The sequence below is a fragment of the Ictalurus punctatus genome, chromosome 9, assembly GCF_001660625.3.
Source record: "Ictalurus punctatus breed USDA103 chromosome 9, Coco_2.0, whole genome shotgun sequence".
Lineage (NCBI taxonomy): Eukaryota > Metazoa > Chordata > Actinopteri > Siluriformes > Ictaluridae > Ictalurus > Ictalurus punctatus.
In genome coordinates this window covers 3387501-3405342 of record NC_030424.2, presented here as the reverse complement: position 1 = coordinate 3405342, position 17842 = coordinate 3387501, and the positions used below count along the sequence as shown (strand labels likewise).

General features: G+C 41.1%; 1 protein-coding gene across 6 annotated transcripts in view; it reads right to left on the bottom strand.

The window, feature by feature from the left end:
• ppp1r13ba (protein phosphatase 1, regulatory subunit 13Ba) overlaps positions 1–17842 on the bottom strand; it is a 38023-nt gene that overhangs the window by 16686 nt on the left and 3495 nt on the right. For 3 of the 6 annotated variants that reach the window (XM_053682874.1, XM_053682876.1, XM_053682877.1), the window contains exons 2-6: positions 16544–16714; positions 11597–11744; positions 11090–11200; positions 8667–8734; positions 3–104 (exon numbers count right to left, since the gene is read on the bottom strand). In XM_053682874.1, the coding sequence (XP_053538849.1) occupies positions 3–104; positions 8667–8734; positions 11090–11200; positions 11597–11744; positions 16544–16714 (600 nt within the window). Of the gene's footprint in view, positions 1–2; positions 105–4886; positions 5248–8666; positions 8735–11089; positions 11201–11596; positions 11745–14749; positions 14964–16543; positions 16715–17842 lie in introns of those variants that run through there. The other 3 variants (XM_047157491.2, XM_017475667.3, XM_047157492.2) reach the window with 3 other exon arrangements.

Genomic DNA, 17842 nt, shown 5'->3' with positions numbered 1-17842 from the left:
ACCTTTGCCATAAGCATCTGTTGCTGAGCCTCAATCTGCTGCTGCTGACGTACGGCCATCTCCTGAAGCTCAGACAGAGTCAGCTCCACACGCGGAGGCCCCATCTGCACACGCACGCATGCACACACACACACACACACACACACACATCACCGGTGTGAGAGAATTGCAAGCAGAATATACCAAAAAGATATATTTACCTTTCAAAAAGGTAAGATGACAATCTTGAGCTTTGTATTAGGAAATAAAACCAACTTTCACGTAAAATAAATAAATAAATAAATAATTCCATTGAAAGTTGCATGCCAAATTTGATAGTTTCTTAACATTATGAGCATCCATCCATCCACCCTTCTATCCACCATCCATCCATTTACCATACGTCTATTCCCCATGCCATCTCTGTTCCATCCATACATCTCTCCGTCCACCCACATATCCATCCACCCAGCATTCTGTCCATATAACATCCATCCACCCAGCATTCTGTCCTTATAACATCCATCCACCCAGCATTCTGTCCATCTACCATCCATCCACCCAGCATTCTGTCCATCTAATATCCGTCCACCCAGCATTCTGTCCATCTACCATCCATACACCCAGCATTCTGTCCATCTAACATCCATCCACCCAGCATTCTGTCCATCTAACATCCATCCACCCAGCATTCTGTCCATCTAACATCCATCCACCCAGCATTCTGTCCATCTAACATCCGTCCACCAGCATTCTGTCCATCTAACATCCATCCACCCAGCATTCTGTCCATCTAACCTCCATCCACCCAGCATTCTGTCCATCTAACATCCGTCCACCAGCATTCTGTCCATCTAACATCCGTCCACCCAGCATTCTGTCCATCTAACATCCGTCCACCCAGCATTCTGTCCATCTAACATCCGTCCACCCAGCATTCTGTCCATCTAACATCCGTCCACCCAGCATTCTGTCCATCTAACCTCCGTCCACCCAGCATTCTGTCCATCTAACATCCGTCCACCCAGCATTCTGTCCATCTAACATCCGTCCACCAGCATTCTGTCCATCTAACATCCGTCCACCCAGCATTCTGTCCATCTAACATCCGTCCACCAACCTTCTGTCCATCTAACATCCGTCCACCAGCATTCTGTCCATCTAACATCCATCCACCCAGCATTCTGTCCATCTAACATCCGTCCACCCAGCATTCTGTCCATCTAACATTCATCCACCCAGCATTCTGTCCATCTAACATTCATCCACCCAGCATTCTGTCCATCTAACATCCATCCACCCAGCATTCTGTCCATCTAACATCCATCCACCCAGCATTCTGGCCATCTAACATCCATCCACCCAGCATTCTGTCCATCTAACATCCATCCACCCAGCATTCTGTCCATCTAACATCCATCCACCCAGCATTCTGTCCATCTAACATCCATCCACCCAGCATTCTGGCCATCTAACATCCATCCACCCAGCATTCTGGCCATCTAACATCCATCCACCCAGTATTCTATCCATCTAACATCCATGCACACAGCATTCTGGCCATCTAACATCCGTCCACCCAGCATTCTGTCCATCTAACATCCGTCCACCCAGCATTCTGTCCATCTAACCTCCATCCACCCAGCATTCTGTCCATCTAACATCCGTCCACCCAGCATTCTGTCCATCTAACATCCATCCACCCAGCATTCTGTCCATCTAACATCCGTCCACCAGCATTCTGTCCATCTAACATCCATCCACCCAGCATTCTGTCCATCTAACATCCGTCCACCAACCTTCTGTCCATCTAACATCCGTCCACCAGCATTCTGTCCATCTAACATCCATCCACCCAGCATTCTGTCCATCTAACATCCATCCACCCAGCATTCTGTCCATCTAACATTCATCCACCCAGCATTCTGGCCATCTAACCTCCATCCACCCAGCATTCTGTCCATCTAACATCCATCCACCCAGCATTCTGGCCATCTAACATCCATCCACCCAGCATTCTGTCCATCTAACATCCATCCACACAGCATTCTGGCCATCTAACATCCATCCACCCAGCATTCTGGCCATCTAACATCCATCCACCCAGTATTCTATCCATCTAACATCCATGCACCCAGCATTCTGGCCATCTAACATCCGTCCACCCAGCATTCTGCCATCTAACATCTGTCCACCTAGCATTCTGTCCATCTAACATCCGTCCACCAGCATTCTGTCCATCTAACATCCGTCCACCCAGCATTCTGTCCATCTAACCTCCATCCATACATCTCTCTACCCACACATCCGTCCACACAGCATTCTGTCTATCTAACATCTGTCCACCCAGCATTCTGTCCATTTAACAACATTAACTATCTGTTCACCCAACTTCTTTCCATTCATCCATCAATCCATCCATTCATCTATTCAACAGAGTATTTCTGAATTCAGAATAACAGGATGACTTTCTGAATGACTCTTTTATGGTAATAGATAGATAGGTAGACAGATAGATAGATAGACAGCAATAAAAAGAAATGAAAATGTCTAATGTCTATCTATCTATCTATCTATAAGTATAAACGAGTCATTCAGAAAGAACTGACTCATTAATGAATCGTTCATCACTACATTGCTGACTTAGGGAAGATTTATCAGCCAGTAAATGATGTGCACTGCACTAGAGGTTACACTTACTAAGTGCACTAAGAATAAAGTCACTACAATATTCATTGCATCTGTCACGTTTAGTCGCTGCTGCTGTACTGCAGTGCAGATGTGAGCGTAACACATCAAGGCAAAGGCCAGAAAAAAAGTCTGCAGTCACTAGGAAAAGCCTAGTGAAAGGGAACAGGAAGTCCTGCTTTTGTACACACACTCATACACACACACACACATATTTAATCATAATCAGAATTGAAATTGCGTCCTGTACCTCCGCAGTATGGGTCACTGTGGTGCATTTAACACTCACTGGCTCTGTCCCAATTCTCCGAAATGCCTCAGTGAACAACTGCCTCATTTCCTAAATGATAAATCGGAGTCTTATGCAGCAAACCTGAGTCAGGGCTTTAGCGTAGAGACCGCGTTAACGTGTCTCAGAGTGAACATGTCCATTAAGGGGTCTTTATGCAGATAGCAATGACAGATTTACATTTATTTTAAAAAAGCTTTTTATTCAACACTACAATCAGGCAAATCTGTGTGTAATCACATGGCGCATTATTAACTATTAATGACTTACCAATGTTTAAAAAAAGACATGTAGAATTCCTCCTATTTTAATACAAACTGGGTGGGGCTAATCTCGGGTCGCAAAAACTGCACTTTGCCCGAGATTATGAGTTACATTTTTCTGAAGTCTGAGCAACCCAGAAATAAAAAGTAACTACCGAATCAAAGTGAAAGCTAACCTGATGAGTGAAAGCTAAATTAACGAGTAAAGTCTAAACTATTGAGGGCTAACTAGCAAAAGAATACTTTCGAACCAAATCAAAGCTAGCCTAGTGAGTAAAGTCTAACCGAGATGGTGGAAGACTAATGAAAGCTAAACTAGTAATTCAGTGCTCACTAGCAGTTGAAACCTTTTCCAGCTAAAGTGACATGTGAAAGCTAACCAAGAGACTGAAAGCTCCACCCAGCCATATTTCCACCTATCCACCCTTTCATCCATCCATCAGTTCATCCACCTACTCTTCTATCATCTACCATCCACCTACTTACACTCCTATCACCCACCCATCCATCCATTTTCTATACCGCTTATCCTACAGGGTCACGGGGAACCTGGAGCCTATCCCAGGGAGCATGGGGCACAAGGCGGGGTACACCCTAGATAGGGTGCCAATATATCGCAGGGCACAATCATATACACATTCCCACACCCATTCACACAACATTCATATGAACACTTTGGACAACAGCCTACCATGCATGTCTGTGGACTAGGGGAGGAAACCGGAGTACCCGGAAGAAACCCCCTAAACACACAGTGCAGCAGCAGGGGGAATCGAACCCTTAACTCTGGAGGTGTGCGGCGAATGTGCTAACCACTAAGCCACTTAGTGGATGTGCGCCCCCATCCAACCATACATCAACTTTTCTATGCATCAACCGAGGAACCATTCACCATCCACACACCCTTCCTTCCAGCTACTATCCACATATCCATTCATCCACCCAGCAATTTCCATCTGTCCATCCTTGTACCCACCCTCTAGTACCCATCCAAACAACCATCCATCCATCCATCCACCCAATCCTTCATCCACTGCACCATCCATCCACCCCTTCAATCCGTCCATTTACCATCCATATATCTGTCTACACCCACATCCATCCACCTGTCCATCTAACCATCTAACATCAATCCATCCATCCAACCACCTGTCCATCCATCCTCCCACCCACACAACTAGTTATGATCTGTCCACTTATCCATCTGTTCACCCACTTCCTTTCCATTCATCCATCCATTAATCCATCCATCCAACAGCGTAGTTCTGAATTTAGAATAACAGGGTGTCTTCATTTTTCATTCCTTTTCTACTATCTAGCTATCTATCTATCTATCTATCTATCTATCTATCTATCTATCTATTACCATAAAAGAGTCATTCAGAAAGAACTGACTCATTAGTGAATCATTCATCACTACATCGCCGACTTTGGGAAGATTTATCAGCCAGTAAATGAAGATTTATCTGAAACACTCCGATTTACATTTTTCGCGTTAAAACCGTGTTTCACATTAACATCCCTGAGGAAGTCCCACTCCACTGATGCAGATGTAGTAATGTTCAGTGCCTGACCCACACTCGCACTCTCACACACACACACACACACACACACACTCGCACATGCACACACACACGGAGCAGTGAGAAGCTCTGCAGGGTTTTTACCTGGGCAGAGTCCCAGCTTATCAGGCACGATCGCACCTCAATTTTACTGCATTGTCCTTCAGCTGTGAATTCCTGCACGGCTTCGATGTGCTTCCACTCCATCCTGACTGCCTCACAGGTGAGTCTTATCCCGTTTAAGATATATATGTGTGTGTGTGTGTGTGTGTGTGTGTTCGTGTGTGTCAGCGCACGTCCTCCAGTCCAGCGTAGAATCTCTGAGAATCTAACTAACACTTTAACGCTGTCACGTCACGGCCTGGCGTTCTTAATGAGGAGTGAAAATATGGCTCCGTTATCAGATAAACACTTCCACTGCGCAAGTTTTTCCCTCTCAGAGCTCATCTGACCCGCAAGCACTTCTCTCTCTCTCTCTCTCTCTCTCTCACTCTCTCCCAGTCTCTCTCTCTTACATACACACACACACTCTCTTGTTTCTCTGCAGCACCCCCCTCCCTTCACGCTGCACCACAGCGCCACAGCTGTCTTGCACTTAAAGGCGAAGCTTTATCGTGTCACATGCGTGAGAGTCTCTGCATAACGCAGGATTGTTTTTTTGTTTTTTTAACACGTTTCTTATCGACCGAGAGTCCCGGAAACGGGTCGCTAGCCTTCGACATCTGGGGAACGGAAAACAGGAAGTGTGAGCTCTGTTTCCTGATCAAATGCATATATTGCTTGACGTGTACAAATCAATAATTCATCCATTTGAACGAACTCTCAGTGTCTTCCAATCAGAACGCAATTAGAGAGCAATTTCAGAGCTCCTTATTTTGGCCAAAAAAGAAAACAGACCCCCATATATCTGTCTTCGTGTAAGGCAATTCCAAAAATCTGTTTACTGGACCAGAATTCCACAAAAGTTTTGCTTAACTGTAGCTTAGTGACGTTTAGAAGTCAATAACGTACAAACTTTAGGTTATTGCGAGTAATATTTTCTAGTTAGCTATGTAGTAAAACAATACTTTTTTTTTTTTTTTACTAGTTTTACTGCACAGAATTTTTTCGACTGCTACAAAGTCTTACTTTTTATCAGTTTATGGTTACGTTTAATGTTCCACAAAACAAGTTCGTTCTTGTTCTAACTTGCGCTATAGCAGCTATAAACAATCGTTCCCTCACCAGCCGCTCTTTATTCTCCCTCTTGAAGTTTAAACGAGACAAAAAACCCGTCATGGTACCGAGAGACCTCAAAGAAGCGTAAACTCCTCGGTCCTGAGGATGTCGGAAAAGTTACTGACTGTTACAAAGCGCTGACACTGGAGACTCCTTCTGTGAACGTCTCCATACAGAGAACATCACCGTATCACCCTATGATTACAGAATTTAAAAAAAAAATCCGTTCATGCGGAGCATTCGTCGTACAAGTCCCTCCGAGTGAGCTGTTTCTATAGAAACGATAACGTATTAAAATGTATCCCATCATGTGATAGAATTTAAGAAGCCCTCCTTAAGGGGCATGGCCATGTAGCTGGAAAGATATCCAATCCAGAATGAAACACAGCCGTAAAAAAATTTTTAATTCAGCGCTCTGTATGTAAATGTGGCCCTGCCATGGGACGTAATTTACGATCCGATCGGGATGCTTTACGTCCTGGAGAGAAAATAAAGACAGATCTGAACGAGAGCTGTACGGAGTGCGGAGGGGACGGTGGGAGGAAGTCGTTTTACGATCCTGTGGAGTCAATCAAAGCCATAATCATGCTGAGGTAGTTTTTTATTCTCAGCGTGTTTATGGCTTCCATCGCTGCCGTTTTCTCCCTACAGCTCTTCCATCATAACTCACTTTGTCCAAACACAACATTCACTCTGAGCATTAACATATAGGTGTATGTACTGTATACATATAGATTTTACACTTATTTAAGCATCTAATGTCAAAACAAAAGAAAAGTGGTGTCATGTGTAAGTAGTTTATTCACAACAAATACTTACTACGTTCTGAAAGGGCTTCCTGTTCACTTTATATGCTCACTACAAAGGGTAGAACATGATCCCCTACGTAGTGCACATTACGCATGCTAAAACTCCGTTTCAGATCCAGCTCTTGAGAGTAATCACTTCGATAAATGTTTGGTGGAAATATAACAATGTACAGGTGATGATTTAGATGTCACTTTCCTTTTTTTATGGATTTCATTTGACAATTCATACATTCACAAGGAAGGAATGGGGAAAGAAATTTACACAGAAATGTCACAAAAATGAACACTGCACCACATAAACTTTGAACACACACCCTGACTACACGTCATGTACAGCTGTCTCTTAAAAAAAAAAAAAAAAAAACACGAGGCACATCACATGGATTATGATAACTCTGAGTGGAGAAGTTCACGTCATGTGAGACAGCGCACATCACAGTCTAAATATTACTGCAGAAGTACAGGACTTAAACAGCGCAGTGTTCAGTGAAGCAGTGAGTCTCTTATAGCACCACAACAAACTACTGCACGTTTCTGCTATAAGCTCTGCGTAATGGAAAGAAGGGGGAAAATAGTGAGCGAGAAAGAAAAAAAAGAGGGAAACAGCCTGTAGAAAACTCATAGAAGGAAGAAAAATGGAAAAGAAGAAAACAAAAGATACAAAGAAAGAAACAGAAAGAAAGAAAGGAAAAAGAAAGGAAGAAAGAAAGAAAGAAAGAAAGAAAGAAAGAAAGAGAGAAAGAAAGAAAGAAAGAAAGGTGAGGGGAAACCAACCCATAGAAAACTCAGAAGAAAGGAAGAGAAGAAAGGGAAAAAAGAAAGGGAGAGAGACAGAAAGAAAGACTGAATGAGTGAGGGAAATAATCAGATAGAAAACTTAGAAGAAAGGAAGAGAAGGAAAGGGGAAAACACAAGAAAACAAACACAAAGAAAGAAAGAAAGAAAGAAAGAAAGAAAGAAACAAAGAAACAAAGAAGGAAGGAAGAGAAAAATAGAAAGAAAGAAAGGAAGAAAGGAAGATGGAAAGAAAAGAAGAAAGAAAGAAAGAAAGAAAGAAAGAAGAGAAAGAAAGGAAGGAAGAAAGATAGAAAGAAAGAGAAAGAAAGGGAAAGAAAGGAAGGAAGGGCGGAAGAAAGATAGAAAGAAAGAGAAAGGAAGAAAGAAAGAAAGAAAGAAGGAAGAGAAAGAAAGGAAGGAAGACGGAAAGAAAAGAAGAAAGAAAGAAAGAAGGAAGAGAAAGAAAGGAAGGAAGACGGAAAGAAAAGAAGAAAGAAAGAAAGAAGGAAGAGAAAGAAAGGAAGGAACAAAGAAAGAAAAAGAAAGAAAGGAAGGAAGGAAGGACGGAAGAAAGATAGAAAGAAAGAGAAAGGAAGAAAGAAAGAAAGATGGAAAGAAAAGAAGAAGGAAAGAGAGAGAAGGGAAGGAAGGAAGGAAGGAAGGAAGGAAGGAAGGAAGAAAGTGATGAGCTCATAGCAATCCCACAGAAAGAATGTAAATCTGAACATTAAACCTTTTGATTTAAGATGATTAATAAAAGAATTGAAAACCAGGAACTGCACTGGAAGTGCAGGCATTTCATATCTGAAAGCCTAAAATACAGCTCTCAGGTTTGAGAAATAACCAGCAGCTTCACAGAGCAGGATGGAGTCATATAAAGAGCTGAAATAAGTGGTGAGTAAACAGTAAACATGTTTACTGAAAAGCTGAGGGAAAGTGTGCGTTATTGTTCACCTGTTTTTGTGAAAGTTTTCACAAGTGAGATGAAAAGATGATATATGGCATAAATGTTACGCTCATTTTTATTACTGCAAAACACAAACAGAGGGTCAACAGGAAGTTGAAGTGTGTATGTACATACCCCATTCACACAGAATCTGTCCATCCTCCCCATCATCTTTCTGCTCAGCTGCTCAGATGTCTGTCTCCCTGAAGGACACAAGACAAAATGATTCTCATTTAAGTTCACTCTAGCACTGAAGTGAGCAGGAGATCAGCTGAGTTACAAATGAGAACGTTCAGGAGACAAAACATCATCTCATTTAGTTTTTTTTAAAAACAAAAACAACAACAACAACACGTACATAAATTATATTATATGTCGCTTGCAATATCATGTTTCTACCAGAGAGGGCGGTATTTTTCACTAATCTTACCTGAGGTAGCTTTAAATAAACTTTAAGCTTTAACAAGAACATGAATGTAAACGTGGTTGTGTCTGATGCGTGTGTCTGATCTCCTGCCTCAGCATTACGCTTTATTAGTTGAGACTCTGTAATTAATCATGTAACAAACATGTAACTTAATCATGTAACTTCACTGAGTGAATATATAAGCATTTTACATTTCAACAATGTACATTAGTTCTAAACATATGCAATGGTGTGTTTTTGGTATTTAGTATCTTGTATCCACATGTATTTGACATTCTTAGTATTTAGCATATTGTATCCACATGTATTTAGTATTCTTAACATTTAGCATCATGTACCCACATGTATTTAGTATTTTTAGCATTTAGCATCATGTATCCACATGTATTTAGTATTTTTAGCATTTAGCATCATGTATCCACATGTATTTAGCATTCAGCATCATGTATCCATATGTATTTAGCATTCTTAGTATTTAGCATATTGTATCCCCACATATTTTGCATTTTTACTATTTAGCATCTCAATGTGATGTAATTTTACTGGAAATATAATGGTTTTGTGAATATCACGTTAGCTAGCTCTAGGTGATGAGTTTGGTTTTGGGAACTCTGAGCAACATGTGAATTTATGTTGACTGAGAAGCATTAGCAGTTCTTGGGTTTTCTTCTTTTGTTATTTTTTATTTTATTTTTAAAAAAAGTGTGTGTGTGTAGGCCTTCTTTTTGTAAAAGTTGTTGCTTCCAAAGTTTTAAAATTGTAACATAAATTTCTTCTATGCTCGGTAGTTGAGTATGGATTAAGGAGGAAATGGCAAAAAAATAAAAAATAAAAATTATTCACAGAACATAATATCAATAGTTGTTCTAAATTTAGATTTGAAGCTGCATGTTGATGAGCAACAATGTGTACCAAGATGTCATTTATCACAATATAGATATCACATTGTCACATTGCCCTACTACAGACACAGAGTCACCAAGCCTTTCACCCTCAATCATCACGCCATCTCTCTCAATGAGCTTCCACATGAGACGAGGGGAAATGACGAGCGCGTGCTTCTCACATCCGCCTCGAGTAGAAAGGTTGGGTCAGTGGCGAGAAGACAAATCACACACAAATGTGATTAGTTATGCAACTCCAAGAGCCACACGTGTGTGTGTGTGTGTGTGTGTGTGTGTGTGTGTGTGTGTGTGTGTGTGTGTGTGTGTGTGTGTGCGTGTGATGGAAAATAGGCTCCTCTCCAAATAGGACAAAGCCTGAGCCTAAACACCAATCTCAGAAAAGAATCTAAGTGTCTAAGGAAGAAACCTCATCACATTATTCTATATGTATATGAATACTGTATATGAAAGAGCTCTTAACACAACTGAACACACACCTACACTTACAGTAGGCTCTGATAAAATAAAATAAAAAAAGGCCCCAAAAAAACAAATTATCTTCTATATTTTCTGCATTTATACCTAAAGAAGACGGAGTCAAGACAAATGCAATAATGTCCTACCTGCAGTGTGATTTACTGTAGCCTGAAATTCACTTAAAAACAGAGACTATGTGCAAATTACTACGATTGAAGGGCAGGTATTAAATTTGCCAAGCATGTTTTTGCCATTTGAAGACAAACATTGCCTTAATTTATTAGAGTTTATCACAGTCGTGTATTTTGAACATTTTTCAAGCATTTCACTGCCTCAGATTTTCAGTGTCATTTAATCATTTTTTATTTTTGTATTTTTCCCCGAAGTCTGTTTGAGATCCGAACTAGTCACGACTATCTAGAACAATCAGAGCATGTGGAAACCTCACGTAAATATTGTTTCCTCCCATGACTTCTTCTCTTTATGTAAGTGACTAAGAACGCAACCACTTACAACACACACACCTTATCGTCTTGCACACACAAATCAGTTTCTTTACTTAGGATCTTATTAAATCAGGGCCTCTGTGGTAATAGTATACAAGTTTAACACACACACACATTGATACTTTCAGTAAAATACTTTCAGTCACCCGCCTGATTGTGCAAAGCCAAGCAGATTGAATTTTCCCCACATGGGGTGTAATGTTTATCCAGGACAGGTGTGTGTGTGTGTGTGTGTGTGTGTGTGTGTGTGTGTGTGTTATTCACCCTTGCTGTTGCGCTCGTTCTCGTGTCGTAGGTAAAACTTCACCTCCTGCCTCCTCTGACCCAATTTTTGCAGGTAATCCAGCATCAGGTGATCTGAAGGTATTGCACTCTCTGCAGCCGGAAACATCATCCATGTTTACTTTATAATCTAATCAGTTACAATATGTAATCAGTTATCAAACACAAACACACAATCACTCAGTTGATTCTTATTCAGTATTACTTAATCTATTAATAGTCTCAAAAAAAATAGGCAGAGGGAAAAAAAAATATTCTAAATGTTTATAATTAAATACATAATATAATAAATAAATGATAAATATAACGAAGCATTATAATGTTTATAATATTATACTAGACGAAGTAGATTAACTTAATTACGAAACAGGTGAAAGTTCTAGAAAGTTCTAACGTAGGTTGTATACAGTAGATCTTCATAATGATCTAATGGGTTCGAGATGGAAGAGAAATACTACAATTAGCGAACTGTTGAGTTGTAGTAATAACCTTTTCCTTTGCAGACTTGCACGAGGCGGCAGCCGCTCTCTCCGGCCTCCCTGCAGAACTCCACCACGTCTTTACACCGTGTCTCAGCAGTGACGGGAACCTCAGTCAGAACCTTCTCGCTGGAGCTCAGAAACACAGGGATGAAGCTCTAGAGGAGGAAAGACAGGAGCGAGAATAAGAACGCCATCCTGATAACATTCTGCTTATGGTAATATGAAGTTTCTGACTAGCTTTGTGCCTACAAACAACACAGTGAATCATGGGCAGACTGTACCATCCTTAACCTCATATCAGAAGAATTATTTCTTCTTGTAGATATACAGTTTCCCTTCACAGGAACTAAGAAGCCGAAACCTGTTCCAGCATGACACAACATGCAAGGAAGACGTGGTGTGTTCAGGTCGGAAGAAGGTAGAAGAGCTCGAGTGTCCTGCACAGAACCCTGACCTCAACCTCACTGAACACCTTCGGGACGAACTGGACCTGGAACCTCCTCGCCATCCCAACATCAGCGCCTGACCTCAACCTCGCCAACGCTCTTGTAGCTGAACGAACACAAATCCCCACAGATACGCCCCAAAATCTAGTGGAAAGCCTTCGCAGAAGAGTCGAGTAAAAGGAGGAATAAATCTGGAATGGGACGCTCAACAAGCACATATGGGTGTGATGGTCAGGTGTCTATAAATATGGGCATATACAGATCCTGATATGACAATCTGGAAAAACACAACAAGTGGCATCTTGCCCAACGTTGAAGCCATTTACACTTAGAGTTCATTGTAAAAGCTGTAGGAAAGTGATCGGGTCACAGGGTCGGGTATGGAATGAGGTGATTTGTCAAACTTGTCAGGTAACTTCCTGTTTCACAGGTTCACAATAGCAGAGAAAGGCATGTTATGGTTTGCCAGCTAGATATGGAGAATAAACTGATGTATCTATTGACTCCTAAATTGTTCAAAAACTGTAACGGACACTATTGAACCATGATTTCGACAATAAACCCAGCAGCACTCATTATTCAGGCCAAGTCTGAAAACACATCTCACAGACGTACTGGTTACAGAACACTGAAACATTCAGCTAATATACAAAACCATAATAAACCACATCTCAATAAGATAAGAGAATATAAGATAAGATTTGGTACAGTTTCAGTGTAGGGTCTTTAGTAACAGTAAAATGATATCATGATGCTTTTATACAGAATCCGCTTTTTCCTTTTCCCTCAGAAAGTCTAAAAACAAGCACTTCCAGAACACGATGAAGCCCACGCTGATAACGTCAACCAGCCCGACTTTCAGACGAGATTTAGGGCACTGAGAACATCTCAGGCTGCGTCACGCCAAGACCAACTATCTTAAATTTACACAGGAGTTACATAACAACCCCCATTTGAGGCCACTTTTTAAGATTTCTGCTGGGGTCCTGCACAAAAAGGCTTCTCTCTCTCACACACACATACGTACACACACACAGTGTAGTGCGCACAATAAAGCCAGCGATCCAGAGAGCTTCTGGAAAATCTCACAACTTTTTCATACTTTTGTCTTTAAACAGATTCATCTGTCCTCACGTCCATCTCTTTGAAACATAAACACATCAGTCCAGCATGAATTCCATCCACACCCCAAAGTGGAATAGAGACTCTCCTCTCTTTTTCTTTTCATTTCTCAGACGTAAAGCATTGCTCCAGACAAACAAGCCCAGATTAAGATTCTGTAAGAGTTGGATTACAGGGTTGGGCTATAATAATCCAGATATTATCGGGAGATGAAAACATAGGTGGTGTGGCGGGGCGGGGGGGACAGGAGGTTGGAGGCATCAAGCAGAATTTGCTATGATAAATAAATCCAGAGAAGGAAAATGTTATCATTAAAAGAATGTATAATCCATCCCTTCTTCAAACTCAACTGATGCCAAGAGGTTTCAGATTAAAAATAAATAAATAAAAAACTACACAAGACATCTTTCCAAAGCATCATTTTAGACGTGTTGTTTAATTTTGGGGCTAAAAACAAATAATAAGAAGGCTAATTTGCACAAAACTCTACTCACAATGCACAGTTTTGTTTCCTTATAACGGAAATAAAATAAAAATAGTAGCTTTCTCTGATTTTATTTTGCATATCATTTCATGCTGCTTCCAATTAAAACGTCTCCTCACACCTTAGCCTATAAAGCATTATTTCATCATGAAATCCTTGTTTATTTTTATTGTTTTCATTTAAGTATGAGAGGGCAGGTAGTCCAAACTATTATTCGTGCTAGTTATCGTGGTTACATACTGACATGGTTCCAGGGTTGATTTAAACTCGACCGACCAATCACGGCCATGGAATAAATTTCTAGAAATTTATATTGTTTTTATAAAACGTGAAAAATATTACCAGGATACATTTAGCAATAAGAGCCCCAAACTAACTCTTAGACTTACACCTTTTTTGCACGTCGAACTTAACAATTTACAGTGCGAAAGTTTGTATCCCCCTTGATTTCTGGGTGAAAAAAAAAATTCTAAACGTCTATTGTTCATGTACAAAACATAATTCATGAATGTTTATTGCGTTTTCCAAATATTGCTATCATCCATAAATATTATAGTAATCTTAATCTCTTTATTAGCAAAGTTAAAAGTTTTCACACCCATCAATTTGCCATACTTGAAATATTTAAACGTGCCTCATTACGCAAGCGTGTAACGACTTAAAAATGGAATCGCAGCATGTTTTATTTCTCAGTAATGTCTGCTGCGAGCCTATAAAATTGAAAAATAAAATCAAATGTTTTCTTAAAGTTCACATTTATATTACTTTGACATTCCTTAACATCCCTATTAAAACATTCCTTAAAAACACACTCATCATTTTTGTTACTTATGATAATAGCGTATAGGGTGTGTAAAGTTTTGCACCATACAACATTTCTCAACACACTTTCCTCGTAAATACCCCACATTTTCCGAATGCTCTCCCATTCGCTTTCAGCACTAGCGTAAACACCGCGGTCAGAGAGGTCAACCTGCTAAACCCTCCCCGCTGTCAGACGAGTCTGGCTATTTTAAGCGCTAAAACCCTAAATGTGGTGTCCGTCTTCTCGTATCGTCTCGACTCTCGTATCTCATCCCTCCCTCTATCCATCCCGTCAATCCTTCACCTTATCTGGCCCGGCTGAATCCTCGTGTCCATTCGTGTTGATGCTGTTGTGTTCGGTCTTTTCCTCCTTCTTCTGGATTCTCTTCTGGAGCCACGGCCTGGCCTTGGAAGCATCGAACAGCCTGCGGACGAACAAAGTCCAAAAACGCTTCATGGAGTCCTGGATGGGAGGCAGGAGAAAGCAGGAGCAGCCATTTACCTTCGACGTTCACTCTCTGTAAGCGTGTGTGAGAGGGGTAACAGGGGTAGGAGGGTGGCCACGGGACATGGGAGGGGAGATTTGGTGTGTGTGGGGGGGTGGCGTCAACATTGGGACTCCTCTCTCTCGTTAAGTGTTTTTAGGAGATACTGGACGAGGAACAAGGACATGGTGTAGATTTGTGGTGTCCACATGGGAGGACTTGTTTTTGGAGTGTGTATGACTGATTAGCTGAGGAAGAGGCTGACACCAGGGTTATTTGGATGGGGTGGATAAGGATACATGGGGCTGTTTTGGGAATGTGTGTCTAAATTACAGTTCTCCTGCTGTAATGACATTCCCCAGGACCACAGGAGGTGTTAGTGACAGATAAGAGGCGCCTAGTGACAGTAAACAGACCTGCTGCTGATATCAGATTCACTGATATCAGTGTACACGAGGTCTCACGTCCCATTAAACTTATCAGTAAAGGGAAATGAGCGATATGATGACGACCCAACAACAGGCAGGGAAGCCAGGACAAAAATGGCAGCCTCTCTCTCTCTCCCTCACACACACATGCACACACACGTACACACACATTCATTCGCTCTCATCTTTCTCCGCCTGTTCGACACTCAGGTTTGATGATTCCAAAGAAGGAGGCAAGCGCGTGCCAGAACGCAAAGCCGCACCACTCATAAATCTGGAAACACAAGCAGGCCACTGGCAGGAAGAAGCTCAGACGTACGCGCACTTCGCCGTCGTCACTCATCTGTTAGCGGTGTCTCTAAAAACACACACCGTTTCAATAAAAGACCAAAAGTTCTTGTCTTGGCTTGCTCTAAGTAGCATCAAACCATACGGAGGAAGTTAGATCACGACATCCGGTTTCCCAGAATGTACTGCAAATTCGTCCAGTCACGTTTATTTATAAAGCTGGGAAAAACACACACGCACGCTTACGTAACATGCTTCTGAAAAAAATGGACAAATATCAAGCCTTAATTTGTACAAGGACAAAGTCAAATTTCAGGAGTTGGCATTGTGGTTAAGTGGCAAAGGGACAGAAAAGTGTCCATTTTCGACGTATGTCCGTGATATATTTGAGTTGAGATATTATTAGACATATTTGAGTTGAGAGTTTCTCAATTGTATGCAAATTAGGTAACCTATTCTATTGTGTGTGTGTGTGGTCTGACGTTTCTTCGGTTCTCCGTTCAAAACTGCAATTATGTCCCATTTACTGTTTGATGCATTGTGTACAACCTCACGATAAATGTGTATGAGACTTAAAGAGGAAAAATAAAGCCTGAAAGGATGCATCAGAGGTTGTTGGTGTCTCTGGTGAGTGTGGAGCTAGAGTACTGTTCGCGCGACCTTATTAAAAAAAAAAAATAACCACCATGCCTTCTCAACTCAGCAGCTTTCAGCAAGGTTGGACAAAGATCTAATCAAAGAACAGAGGAAGTCGACATTTCAGTATGTAACCTAGTACAAGTGTTTTTTTTCTATCATTTTTTTCTCCCTTCACTTTGAGGAAAGAATTACGAATCCGATCCTGAGACGTTTGTTTGTAAGATCCACTGCCAAACCAGGAACACAGTAAACAGTCACCTGATTTACTGTCCCGTCTTCCCCGTGTTGAACTTTAAGAGCGTCTCCGTGGTAACAGCTGGTTCCGTGGAAACACGAATGTTTCCCTTTCCAACGCAGTGATGAATTGCAGTAAACAGTGCCCTTCATCTTCTGAGCTTTTAACGTCGCTGACATCTTTCTTTTTTCCCCCTGTGTGGAAAGTGAGGGAGAGACTGCTGGGATTTCAGATGGAATGGGTGAAATCCCATTTAGAGGTTGTCTTATTATTAAACAGGGTGTTGATCGCGCCTTCATCAACCCCCTATGACTGATAAAAAGGGTGCCTCAACAGTTCTTCGAACAGTTCATGGCTCTTAGATGGCTAAAGTGGTGGAAGCTGAGTGTTAAACATTCCCTGACTTATTGATCATTCCTGTGATGATCAACTGTATCATTTTGGTTATATCTGTTAAGGAGCCTGTATATTTTTGCTTACTGTATATTTTCCCCATTCAGTCACACACTATTAAGTGAGAATTTAATAATAAATAACATTAATGTTGTGTCAATATATCAGTATAAGGGTACACACTGAGAAGTACATCCGAAATGATTACACCATTAATGGTGTGCTTTGCCAGTATACACAATAGTGACGAGCATAAAAGAAATGTCTAGCTGCCATACAACTATCAATCTTTGCAACAAGTTTTTTTTTTTTTGTAAACATGCTTGCTTTTTTCCAAACATACTGAACGCTGATAGCGCAACCTACTGAAAACCAAAACCTTCGAATGAAAAGTTATCACTTGATAAATTAATCATTCTGTTTCTACCAGGAATTTCAGACGCGAGCGTGTTCTTAGACTCTATATGAGGATTATGTCGAAGCCTGTACAGATCTATAGTGGAAACAAGCCGCCTGGAGTGTAATGTATTAGCACTTGGCATACAAATACCTCACCATGTTTAGTGAATTCACACACAAACGCCAAGCTACACTACGAACTAAGCATACAGCCTTCCTCAGGAATCCCCATCATCCATACAATGCTTCTCCAAACTGCAGCTAGCGCTCATGCCCTGGATTTACCCTCGTTTACTGCTCAGTGGGTTCAGTGTTCATGAGGAACCATGAGTCTTGATCGCAGTAGAGATGAGCGAGTGTGCAGATGATCGATCGTTGTATTTAAATAGCTTCAGTAGGAGTATACCAAAAAGTATACTGCTTTTTAGTATACCACACTGTATACCAAAAAGCTTAAACACATACCCACTGGGAAGATGGTCATAACTTCAACCCACCTGGTAGAAGCTTATAAACCCACCAGGTAGAAG